The following is a 13,822-nucleotide window of genomic DNA, read 5'->3' on the forward strand; positions in this document are numbered from 1 at the left end:
GTCATTCAAACATCCAACCTAATGGACTCTTATCATGGAACATGCATTTACTACCTTGTTTGGTAGACTTACCACTCCGGTGAGTGTTATTTCACACAGCAAACATTGGGGTTTCTTTCGATAACATTTTTTAATCCCCTGCCAGAAAAACTGACAACTTGATTCATGTCACTTTAAATTAAAGACTGTTGTATTTTATGGAACATTAAGCGACATAACATGAATTAAATTTACTGGAGGTCATCTTGGTGCCAGAAGGTATTTGTGTAGGGATTATTACAGAGACCTTATGAACTTGGGATTCAAAAGGCCGATACTCTGCGGTCTATCAGTGAAACCTATCACTGGCTGTTGAGATAATGGCTCAGGTGTGTTACCCAAAGGTTTAGAGAAAAGGCGAGGGTTTAATGGCGTGGAACAGTCAGTATATCTTTGAAATAGATACATGATAGAATTGTGTGAGGACAATGGATGTGATTGGTCACACATGATTAGGATCAAATATGGCAAATGATTAGCTGCACTTTTGTGATCTATGCAGGAACGAACTCTCTGATCTGCGATCGACTGCTCACTTCATGACAATGTTAAGGAAATTGTTGATCAAGATTAAACGTGCAACAGATAAGTGTGAACAGTCCAATAAACAATTTACAAATATATTTGCAGCTAAATGTAGAAAAGTGTGCTTGACAAATACATCAGAAAAGATTTTAATCAAACTTTTAACTGTCCATAAAATTCATTCAGAAATGTTGAGTGAGTGAGTTTTATGACACTTTCAGCAATATTCCAGCAATTTCATGTCAGAGGTCCAGAAATGGGCTTGAACACACATCATACCCATGTTGGGAATCAAACCCGGGTCTTCTGTGTATTGAAAGAACCCTTTAACCACTAGGCTACCCCATCGGCCAAATTCAGGAATAGATTTAAGCTGAATGTAGTCTTTATGCCTGACAAATGTATCTGAAAAGATTTTGATCAATTCAAATACATTTAAAATGTCACAAAAAAATATTTATTCTAAAATGTATTCAATAAGCTCGTCAAATACACTGCCAGGCAAAAGAAAGTATACATCCATGTTTGATGGTGGCTAAAAATGAAACAAGAAATGGTTATTCTATGGAGACGTATTTGATACAGGTATCATTGAGTTTTGGACCTTAAGTTTGCAGTGTTTCGGCAACTGTTTTCAGCCTAGAAACATTTCCATAATATTTGTTATTTTTTGGTTAAATTCAATTTTCAAGCATATACTTTCTTTTGCAGTTTACGTCAGAACAGAAATTAAGCACAGCAGGCATTGTCGAAAGTTAAGGAAGGTAATAAATTATGATGATTGCAAGAATCGAAAATTCAGTACATCAACATGGCCTCACTGGCATACATTAATTATAGAATAACCCACGAGGTACGAGTGATTACGGAAAATATGTCACAAGTGAAATTAATGTTTTAAGTTCCGAGCTTTAGCGAGGAACTTAAAACATTAATTTCACGAGTGACATATTTTCCGTAATCACTCGTACCTCGTGGGTTATTCTATTTATTACCCATATTCATATTAAAGACATGTTTCAAGAAAAAACAATCAACTGTCGCCGATCAAGAATCAGCTGTTTTGTGTCAATCCGCGTGTGAATAAATACTGTCCACTCATTCCAACCGCATTTCTCAATTAACATGTTGTTACGCGTGAAAAATATAGTTCTGTTAAAAATTGTAATTAAAAGATTAAATTATTGCAGTTATATTTCTGTCCGATTTACACAGCGTACACTATCTAGCATTGATAAAGAAGACAGGTTTCCAAAAAGGTTCATCAGGTTTTTTAATCAAAGCTTGTTTTGACAAGATCTCGTCACTGACAGACAGCCCCCGTCGTGCATCGGCAGATACATGCATTTCACATTGAGAAGAGGAAACACGGAAAACCTGTCAAATTTTTTATGTGTCATTTGACAAAAATGCCAAAACCTATAACAACAACATAGATGGAATGTACAGAAGTCTTGTTTGTTAGAGAAAAGTTACGAAAAGAAGGTAAACTTTGAAAAGTATGATTGCTGTCTCAGTGTCGGAATGAATGACCCGACATGACCAAGATATGAGACAGCCGAAACCGGGAATGACAAGAGAACCGGTTACAGTTTAATCCGGACAACAAGTTTAATTAACATCGTGTATGATTTGAGACAAGTGTCACTGATGGGAAACATGTGCATGTGGGATTTCAGGAGGATTTGTCAAACGCAGAGTGGACACAGTCAGATGACGGGAGTTTGTTGATATTTTGATGTGATTCATAATGGTCGAATACCTGTTGATAGACAAACACGGTATCTGGAGACTTGGTGCTAAGCTGTCCGCATTCACGGAGTTCATTTAGTTCAATATCGGACACAGGATCAGCTCGCTGGGGTAAGTTTTCTTTTCCTTGTATTTTTAATTATTTTTGTTTTGATTTCAAAACCTCCGAGTTCAGCAATGTGCATCGATTTCGCAACCAGATGCTGGTAATCATGTCGCTAAGGTAACACTCGAATTCTGAACTGTCTGATGTGCATGTCGAAATGATAAATTTGTAAATAATAATGTTTAGTTGCACCTTTCCTGTGGTCAGCGGACGTCAGTCAGCCTGCATACTGCTCAGCGCCGTAGAATCTATTTTGCAGACGTCGCGGTTACGAAAAACGTATACATTGTATAAACAAGTGTCACGTCCTTATTTCTTCACAAAACGTTACAAAATTGTACGAAATAGTGTATCTTTATGATGTCTTTCGGAAAGTCTAAATGTCTGGCAAAATGAATTTGTTTTTATTCTCATGCTATCGTTGAAAGTGTGAGTAGTCATATTTTTCGTGCTTTTCTTACCTTTATACATTTGTGAACTAAATTCATGTCAACTTGTCAAGTTTAGACTTTTTCATTGTGTTTTCATTTTCATTGGCAGTTATCGATGTCATCATCGTTCACAAAGGCAAACCTGTCTATACAAAGTCCGGTTTTTGGATCCGGGTGGTCAAAAAATTCATGAAACAGCAAGCTCTCTAACACAGATGCAAACCAGGACTTGGTGGTGATGATCTTGGTGCCCTAGAAACAGTTTCTGGCAACATCACAATCTGAATCTTGGAACTTCAATCTGGCCATATGCAGTTTTGACAACAAAGACATTAAATGTGTTCAGAGGTTGAATTATACGAATAACTTTTCATGTCAGTCAGATATCCGTCCGCTTTAACGAGGTCATTTACTTTGACAGGTCTCAAATGGGCCAGCCATGTTTGTTTACAAACGGGGAAGTAGTTTTGGTTTTTACTGTAAAATGAAAATCATGTGAAATAAATGAAAAAAAATGATAATGTGAAATCATGTTGTTAATATGAAACTATGTGTCTTGTCTTAAAAATCTCGAATCAGTGAGATTGTAGCACGTAAAACATCTGAAGGGAAAGGCGTGGATTTGTGAATGAATGGGATGAGAAAAAAATAGTTCCGTTGTCCAATGAAAATTAATCTTTGTTCCACTGACCAATCAGCTTCGAGAATCACTAATTGCACACTGTGCAAATATCAAAAAGTTATTACACTGCATATTTGAGCCCATATGGGTAATAATATACACTTAACATTGTCCGTGACAAGAGATCAATACAGTGGTGTCAGGAAGCCTTCCTACATAATGGGGGCATGGGTGGCCCAGTCATCAAGGCAGTGCACTTGCTGTGCAGAGTTGCATCCCTTGGGCACGCCAGAAACCTAAGATTGGAGTTAGAATCCTGGTTCACCTCAATTATGTTTCTAGGTTTGTCAGCACCATACCCATGCTCGAGGGTTTCACAAAGAGGTAAACTTCTGAGACCTGCATCTCTTTGGGATTTCCTCCCACATTAAGCTGACACACCGTGAAATAACTTGAATACTGTTCAAAGTGGTATTAAAAACCCAACTCATTCTCTCTTAGATATTGAGGAACTATGAAAATATACTTTTATGCAAATCACTAAAGATTTTAGTTTTCCTTTTGGTAAGACACACATTACTGACACTGAATATATGATCCTCAAAACTCGCACTTTCACAGATTTAACCTCAAGTGTTCAATCATTATAACATTTGTCAACTCTCTGACCTGATCAATAATATTTACACTGAAGATTTATCCCTGAGAATCAAGATGTATTACATTAGCAGCCGAAGTTAATGAAATGTTCCTGTCACTAAGGTAGAGCTTTGTCATACACCTGTTGCGTCAATTCCCTCATGAAGGTGATGTATTTATGTCAGCATGGTTCAACATATGGATTACATAGTCTACTGCTGTCATTTATACAAAGGCCCCCCTGCCTTGGCGGGATCACGCCATGGATTAGGGCATATGCACCTTCAGGGTATTTGGGAGCAAGGCAATTTATATATAATAAGTTGACAGAAGTGTGGTCGGGAAAAACGTTTTGAGTTAAAGGTGTGAGATCAGATTATTTTCTTTTCTATTTTTTTATCGGTTTCTGGGCATGGTGAGTATTTGTTATTGTAGAAATCAATAAATATGGTATTTATTACCTTGTGATAAATCAGGCATTTAACAAAAGGGCACTCCAAACATGGCTATTGGCTAAAAATAGATTTGAATTGATATTTACACATAATAAACATAATGCCACTGGAGCCAGGAACAAGTCAGCATGAGAATGTGAATGCAACATGCATTGTAATCTCAGTAGGAAACATAGTGCTGCTTGGGGTAACAGGTTTATGAACAAGAATGTGGCGGAACAAAGGTGTGTTTTTAGTGTTACATAAATTGTACATTGTGGTCATAGATTATTCTAAAAAAACAAACAAATTGTTTAGACAAAGTAGACAAAGCTAAAACAAATAGTGACACAGCACTTTAGCTCCTCTGTATATTTATTCAACAGTTTGGGGCGGTGGGGTAGCCTAGTGGTTAAAGTGTTTGCTCGTCATGCCGAAGGGCTGGGTTCAATTCCCCACATGGGTACAATGTGTGAAGCCCACTTCTGGTGTATTTCCATTCCTGGAATATTGCTAAAAGCGGCATAAAACCATACTCACTCACTCACTCACTAGTCAACTGCTTAAAATATCAAGTAACTAAAATCAAAGAAGAAAGATGCATGCCAAAGTTCACCAGTCTGGCAATTTCAGAGAAAATGTTTACACCCAATTTTATTACACTTTGAAAATAAATGCCAGAGCAAGGCCGTAGTACCCTTTTTTGACAGGGGGGGCAAATATTTGTACAAGTATCACTTGTCCCCAACTTGATTCAAATAAAACTGTTTTCTATAAAAAATCCAGGGGGGGGGGGGGGGGGGGGGGGGTCCAGGAAGCTGGTCACATTAGTTTTGCTTTTTCAACTTCAGGAATCAGTTGCTAATTTCTGAATATCATAATTTCAATTTGACTTGTCAGTTATGTAAACTTTGCCAACAACATAAAAATATGCATGATTTTGATAGATACATGCACAAGATGTATACACACTTCTAAAGATGTGAAAATTAATCAAGCAATGATTAATATATTTCAGGATGATGCAAAATATTGCATCTTTCATGCATTAAAATAGTACCACGCCACTGTAGCTCACCTGGATATGTAGTCAACAGCTTAAAAAACAAAGTCAGATGTATGTGTTGAGTCTCACTACTAACTAAACACACACCAATTTAACTTTTTGAATAAAATGGCTGAGAAATGGCCACGATAAATTTCATATTTCAGTATGGTCAGCTAAAAATGGATAAAATATTATCCACATCAAGTCTCTATGGATGCAAGATATATGGATGTTGGAACGATTGAAACAAATACAATTGAAGCATGGAAATAAGACTTATCTGACATATGTGTTCTCATAAGAGACACAATCAATGTTCGTCCCGTCCGTGTCACTCAATTATAATGTATTTCTTCTGACCAGGATATCCACATCCATCACAAGTATAGGGTCAGCACACACACTTTGTACTGTTTGGGGCTGGAGCAGTGATCACCCTGGGACCCCCTCATCATCCCTAGAACCCACCCCCACAACAGTCCCAGAACTCAAAACACATTGAGCAAGGTAAACCCGTGAATTTTGTATGACTTTAAATGAAGACCTGTGTAAAATTGTGGAGTTGATACCAATCTTCTTAATTAATGAAATGCAATATTGGTCCAAGAATGACAACTTAATATGTCCGCAGGTCTGCATGCGGAGTATCTAAGATAGATATTTTGATAATCCAAATGATATAATCTAACTGAAGGCATGTGGACCTGTGCACAGTGCACAGGTCACAAATCAGGTGGAGTTAAGCAAAGCTGGTGGTGGAGAGAAGCTGGATGGGTGACTGTGTTATTTGCTGTGACAGAAATTTGTGGTGTTACTTCCATTCACTTTTGCATGACATAAGCAGTGTGTGACATGTCGAAAATGTTGTGTTTTTACTTTTGTTATTGATATACTATGTTGTTTCTTTGACAATATGACTTTTCGTATCTTATTCTTTGCTGCACTGCCACTTATAGGGATAGATTTCTAAAGTGTGTTATTAATGAACTCCCATATACACGAGTTAGATTTAAACACAGAAACACAAACACAGTGAACCTCCTCAACCCTGCAGAGCCTACTCATCTTTGACTGCAAGGAAAGCCAACATACCCTGAAGTGCTGAAATGTGCTGCTTTCTTCTTGGTGCTTGCCATTATGCGAAGTACAACACCTCCATGAAGAGTGCTGCCTCTAGAGGGACCTGTACAGTGTATAACTGATTCTGTCAAGTCATACACTATCCGTCCAGACTGATACCATGTCAATGTCAGTATCCGTGATACAGTTTTTTCATAATTAGCACCGTTGAATTTCCATCTCAAGAGTCAGAAATCTAAAAACTCAGATTAAGTATGTGAAACAAATCACAATGTTTTCATATACTACTCCATCTACGCAGACAAGTTTCAGTTTATTCCAATGGTAATACTATTGGTATATTAAATCCAGGTTAAACAGTGCCATCAAACTCTTCCTTGGAAACAAAATGACAGTCAAAAACACATTTCTCCTCAAAATGGAAATATTTTTGCAGTTTCCAAAACAGTCCCAATACGAATTCCTCCTCAACAGATTGTTGTCATGGTTTGTCAGACCCATATATCCCAGCGGGTACACAGAACCCGATATAGTCCACAGATTGCTGTGTTATCCCTATTGTTTAAACATCCACATCAACAGGAAAACAGTCTCCATGATACGGCATCCCCCAATGAAATGTCACACCGACTTAACCCACGGCCAATGCTCTTTGTCCAAACAAACCTGACGTCTCTTTTAGTCTGGAATCAGAGCTCCAATAAAAATCTACATACTCCCTTAGAAACGGTGCTATGGAATTTCTCAATCAATAAAAACAACATTTTCCATAAGGCATTGTAACAATCCGTTCCCCAACAAGATAACTATTAGAGTCTCAATGGGACATTTCTCTGTACAAAGTCTCACCAACTTGGACCAATCAAAGATAAGGGTCACTGACAGGAAGAAAACATTAAGCCTGATTAGCTTAGATTTAATGGAATTTCTCATCATGAAAACAAAGGGTTGCAGACAGAATCAGTCACAAGCGCTTATCACCTTGGTAAAGATCAATGCTGGCCAATCAATCATCTCACCTTAGCATCCCGCTCCCAGCACAGAGTACATCAGATAAAACAGCCAGACATATCATTATCATTATGGAATAATAAATTGCCTGATATGGTATTTCATTGCTGTTATCAGTCCCCATTAGCCTCGAGGCATATAAATATTATTGGAACAAATTATAAAGCAGGTTTTAATAAATTGCTTGGACAGTAATAGTGATAACATGTGTTGACATGAATCGAAAAACAAGTTTCGCGGAGGTCAGGGTATTTGTTGCAAAAGCTCCTTGAGAATGTTGCAAACACATTAGTGGTAGATAAAGCAGCATTTATTGAAATTGGCTGTGTTAGAACGGAAACTAAAACCCATAATAACCATTAAGACAGCAATAACTCAAGACATTAGGATCATTACGATAATGTGCTAATGCTTCGATCTAAACCTCGTAAGAAAACGATTGTAGGCCTTTCACATTGGAAACATTGCTCATTATTTGCATGTAACTAAACAGAGATTAAGATTTCCTTTTGTGTGAAATTTAAAAAATTCTATATTCACGTTACATTTATTGCACATAGTGTGCATTAACCAGTTCTTGGATATTGGCCTTTAAGTAGACCATGCAAGCTGCACGTATGCACAAATCGATGCAGCGCCAAGCAATTAACTCCAGCTGTATGACAAGAACTTAACTGTTGTCATTATGACTGCGATGAAGTGGAAAAAGGTGGAATATGATATGAAAATTAATATCGTTGTATCTTAATCATAATCAAAAGGTGTTTTCTAGAATTACTTCAAGATCAATACCATCATGTTGATTGTTGTCATTGTGAACATGATGAAGAGGACAAATGTGAAATACAATATGAAAATGTACTTGATTGTATCATAATAATAATCAATAGGTGTTTTATTAGAATTTCTTAGTGATCAGTACCATGTGTTCTGAATGAGAATATTTATACTTTGAATTTGATTGTTATATACACCAAATGGTTTGTATTGTATCAGTTCATGTTTATATCAGTTAATGTGATGGATAAAACTGATATCTGTTACATGATATATGACAATATTTCTACAAATAGATAAAATATGATATGTCTAATTCTTTTTCAGATTATCCAGTAAAAAAGGAAAGAAGGAAAAAATGTTTTTTCAGATGAAAAACTGAGTTGCCTTTGCATGTGTTTGTGACAGGTGCCACCAAAGGAGTAGGATACGCTCAACTTTTCGCGAACACGTGTTACCATCAATATTTGGTAGAGATTCCTTGACATACTTATGATGTAGTCAAATTTGTAGTGGTCTCTACTTATGGCAGAGATTTCTTATACCGTATTCGACGTAATAAGCGCCCCGCTCTAATAAGCGCCCACGGCGATTATTTGCTAATATATTGGCCAGTGACCAATCCCAATTAGCACCCCTTCCGATTGATCAATGTACACAAGACTTATTTATCCGTATATAATACGCACTCATGTGTCATATGCACCCTTAATTATGGGCAATTAAATTCTGGAAAAATATATCTGTCGTATATAAACATTTTAGGCTGTCAGCATAAACCACGAAATTTATCTTTCAACTGTTTTTTTTTCACTTAAATAATATTCCAATAAGAGCCCCCCTATTTATAATTTTGAGAGCGCCCTGGGCGCTTATTACGTCGAATACGGTAACTATGGAAATGTGTTTTGTTGCTTTTATTTACTCTTACAGGTTTCACTGAAGTAGTAAATGACTAAGACCTGCATAACTTTGTGCTGTCCTCCCTCTTCAAGCTGACATGCCGTGATATAACTGAAACACTGCTCCTAGCACCTTTAAACCAAACTCACTCACTCACGCATTCCATGTACTTTCAATGTAATACCAAGTTTGGTCCTTATATGTAATGTAACAGGTGCATGAAATGAAAATATAACACATATGTACATAATCAATTATGCCTTGTGAGTGTATGCGATATGCTCATAAAATAAAGATGTTTCTAAACGTTCAGTTTGGCTTCAGAACCAATTTCCATACAAATGTATGTAGGTATATTTTTAGGTATATTTAATCTTGTTTCTGTTGAAAATGAGAAGGTAATGAATACAAAGAATCCCCGAGACATGATTACCACAATTTGTTGAGGATGCAAAATTTCACGAATGTGTGACACGATTGTTCTCTGCTGTTCACATATTTTTTAATTACCAAAAACTCTTAACCCCTATTTCCCACTGACCTTTTGATGTAAATACAGTAAATACCGTATTCGACGTAATAAGCGCCCAGGGGGCCCTCAAAATTAGAAATAGGGGGCTCTTATTAGAATATCATTTTGGTGAAAAAAACAGAGTTAAAAGATAAATTTCGTGGTTTATGCTGACAGCCTGAAATGTTTATATATGACAGATATATTTTTCCAGAATTTATTTGCCCATAATTAAGGGTGCATATAACACATGAGAGCGTATTATACGCGAATAAATAAGTCTTGTGTACATTAATCAATGGGAAGGGGTGCTAATTGGGTTTGTTCACTAGCCAATATATAAGCAAATATCGCCGTGGGCGCTTATTACGTCGAATACGGTACTTTGAATTAAATCAATTCTAATCTAACCTTAACATTTCAAAATATTTTTGTCATTTTCAATAATATTTGAATAAACAGCATATGTGTAATTAATTCCTATCAGTGATTGACATATGATCATATCCACCCTCCAAGAAGACAGGGTTCTCCCAGCCTGGTCGTGGCACTACCCCATAACATAGCTGAGATCTACTGTAGAAGTAAACCCTTGTTAAGTGCATACATGCTTCCTGTCAATCAATCACAGATCAATAGGAATCTATATCAGTTGTCAAAATCAGGTCCTATCACTTCAATGGGATTCCTGCACTGATCAATGTTTTTATGAACGCAGGTGTATTAATATCTGAGTAGGCAGGTAACCAACTTCTTTTGTTGAATATTGATTTCACTTAATATAGATTTTTTACGAGAACCCTATTGACAGACTGGATAGTTTTTCAATTTGTTTTTCTTTGAAACGTGGCCGAGTTGAGATTGGGGACTTTGAAACACGGCCTGATTCCCTGCATACTTCATATTAAAGGTTTGTGTCGTTTATGTACCCAAGTCAGCCAAATGGGCTAAAGATCGTAGTTTCCATTAAAACTGTTGTATTAAAATGCATCGAGGCACAACAGTCTTACTGTCTCTGGGTATGTTAGTATCCAGGACAAATCAATTTATTTTATTCATGTCGAGGGATCATAAACAAATACCTGGTGGGTTCATAAACAACTTTTCAAGGATGTCACAATAATTAGTCTAGCAGATCATAAGCAATGTTCAGGAGATCATAAACAAATGTCCTGGGAGATCATAAACAAGGTCCAGGGAGATCATAAACAGATGTCCAGCAGCTCATAAACAGATGTCCAGCAGATCATTGACAAATGTCCAAGGAGATCATAAACAAATTTCCAGCAGATCATAAACAAATGTCCAGAGAATTCACAAACAAATGTCCAGAGAAATCACAAACAAATGTCCATGGAGATCACAAACAAATGTCCAAGGAGATCACAAACAAATGTCCAAGGAGATCATAAACAAATGTCCAGGAGATCAGAAACAAATGTCCAGGAGATCAGAAACAAATGTCCAAGGAGATCATAAACAAATGTCCAGAGAAATCACAAACAAATGTCCAAGGCGATCACAAACAAATGTCCAAGGAGATCACAAACAAGTGTCCAAGGAGATCATAAACAAATGTCCAAGGAGATCATAAACAAATGTCCAAGGAGATCATAAACAAATGTCCAAGGAGATCATAAACAAATGTCCAGCAGATCATAAACAAATGTCCAGGCAGATCATAAACAAATGTCCAGCAGATCATAAACAAATGTCCAGGAGATCACAAACAAATGTCCAAGGAAATCATAAACAAATGTCCAAGGAGATCACAAACAAATGTCCAAGGAGATCACAAACAAATGTCCAAAGTGATCATAAACAAATGTCCAAGGAGATCATAAACAAATGTCCAGCAGATCATAAACAAATGTCCAGAGAAATCACAAACAAATGTCCAGAGAAATCACAAAAAAATGTCCAAGGAGATCACAAACAAATGTCCAAGGAGGTCACAAACAAATGTCCAGCAGATCATAAACAAATGTCCAGGCAGATCATAAACAAATGTCAAAGGAGATCATAAACAAATGTCCAAGGAGATCACAAACAAATGTCCAAGGAGATCATAAACAAATGTCCAAGGAGATCACAAACAAATGTCCACGGAGATCACAAACAAATGTCCAAGGAGATCATAAACAAATTTCCAGCAGATCATAAAAAAATGTCCAGAGAAATCACAAACAAATGTCCAGAGAAATCACAAACAAATGTCCAAGGAGATCACAAACAAATGTCCAAGGAGATCACAAACAAATGTCCAAGGAGATCACAAACAAATGTCCAGGGAAATCACAAACAAATGTCCAAGGAGATCACAAACAAATGTCCAAGGAGATCACAAACAAATGTCCAAGGAGATCATAAACAAATGTCCAGGGAACTGATAAACAAATAAAGAACAGAAGATCAAATTGTGAAACAGGTTTGCATGACCTCAGATAGTATTCCCAACCAATGGCATTTTCATTTTATTTTATTTATTTTTTCCAACTGACCTCTCCCTCTGTAGCTGAGGATGGAGATGAGAAACACACAAACTAGTATGAAGGCCTTATAATAGAGTCAGGTGCAATATGTATGAGGTAAGAACACATACATAATCTCAACTCTGTAGTAACCAAAAGTCTAATACCCTTACAGATATACAAGTCAAGCAAGTACTGTAGGAGTCCCAGTCCATCACTGTATTGTGGTCAAGTGACTGAATAGACCCTTGAATACACATAAAGTAAGGAATGACAATGACATATGAGCACACCATAAGTGCTGTACAAATGTCAAGTCATTACATTCGACCCAGTCACCTTGACCTCATATAGGTCAAGCCGGACACTCTGACCTCAAACAAGCAGGGTGGTCACCTACTGGGTCACGCCATCTGGTTGTGTGTGGGCAGCTCTGGAGCTTGCATGAATGTCAAAATAAATATGGAGTAATAAATAACATGGAGGAGAGCTCATCAAGTGTTGGGTGCTGAACAAATAAACACAAGCATATACTGAAGTTGGCCTTAGCAACAAAACACCAGGGGCAAGCATGGCCACCACAGTTGTGAATTGGAAACTGATGTTCCTTTGCTTGGTGCATGTTCTCTGTGAGTGAGTTGGGTGGTGACCCCATCATCTTCAGCTATATTTCAGCTATGTAAGGCCTGAAGTCAGGGGTAGATATAATAACTAATTCGCATGTCGCCAGCAGGGCTTGCTCCTTTCAAAAGTTACTGGCCCTTCTTTAAACTAACTGACCCAAAACTAAATGTTTGAGGCCACGACTGAGTTACCCAGGGGGCTCTGAAATTTTTTAGAACTCCTCACCCCTAAAACGTCATTTCCTGCACTCTGAGATTAAATCTTGGTTTTCATTTGCCTCATTTAGTGGCTATTTTATGAGGAAATAAAGATGTTGAACATTACAAAATAGTCGCTGGCTGTGTCATTCTACCAAGATAACCTTTGAGTTCACCATTCACACGACCTCATTCCCCCTAAATATTTTCTCATCAAAATTACATGTTTCACAAGCAGTGTTCAATTAATAAAATTAAACATACACAGTCATTATGACCCCCAACTTTTCAGATTAGGAGTCTTTCATCAATTTTTGGGAGTCATATTAACTAATCTCAGAATCTCGCTATCAGGATGAAAAATTAAGTAAACATAAACAAGGTAAGATTTTAACTTTTTATATTCTTCATAATTTTAACTGTAACATAAATATCTTTGATTCACAAAATCAAGTATATTGGGCCTAATACTCGATAAATCTTTTTTTACACTAAGAATCATATAACTTCTATTCTAATCTTTTTGGAAACTGTGAAAAGTGCAGCGTAGATCGTGATAGGTACTAGGCAGAGCATGTATACTGTTGTGTAGGTCGTCTACCACCTGCGACTCGACCTTCGTTAACTCTTTCAACACCAGTCAACCAGAAGT

General features: G+C 37.0%; 1 protein-coding gene across 6 annotated transcripts in view; it reads right to left on the bottom strand.

The window, feature by feature from the left end:
- LOC124137224 (WD repeat-containing protein on Y chromosome-like) overlaps positions 1-13,822 on the bottom strand; it is a 93,208-nt gene that overhangs the window by 48,963 nt on the left and 30,423 nt on the right. Inside the window, exon 1 of one of the 6 annotated variants that reach the window (XM_048392411.1) lies at positions 6,689-7,392. The exons of the other annotated variants lie outside the window; for them this stretch is intronic. Coding sequence (XP_048248368.1) covers positions 6,689-6,732 — 44 coding nt within the window. The 5' untranslated portion in view covers positions 6,733-7,392. Of the gene's footprint in view, positions 1-6,688; positions 7,393-13,822 lie in introns of those variants that run through there. 6 annotated transcript variants of the gene reach the window in all.

The sequence above is a fragment of the Haliotis rufescens genome, unplaced genomic scaffold, assembly GCF_023055435.1.
Source record: "Haliotis rufescens isolate VD_foot unplaced genomic scaffold, xgHalRufe1.0.p SCAF_11, whole genome shotgun sequence".
Classification (NCBI taxonomy): Eukaryota; Metazoa; Mollusca; class Gastropoda; order Lepetellida; family Haliotidae; genus Haliotis; species Haliotis rufescens.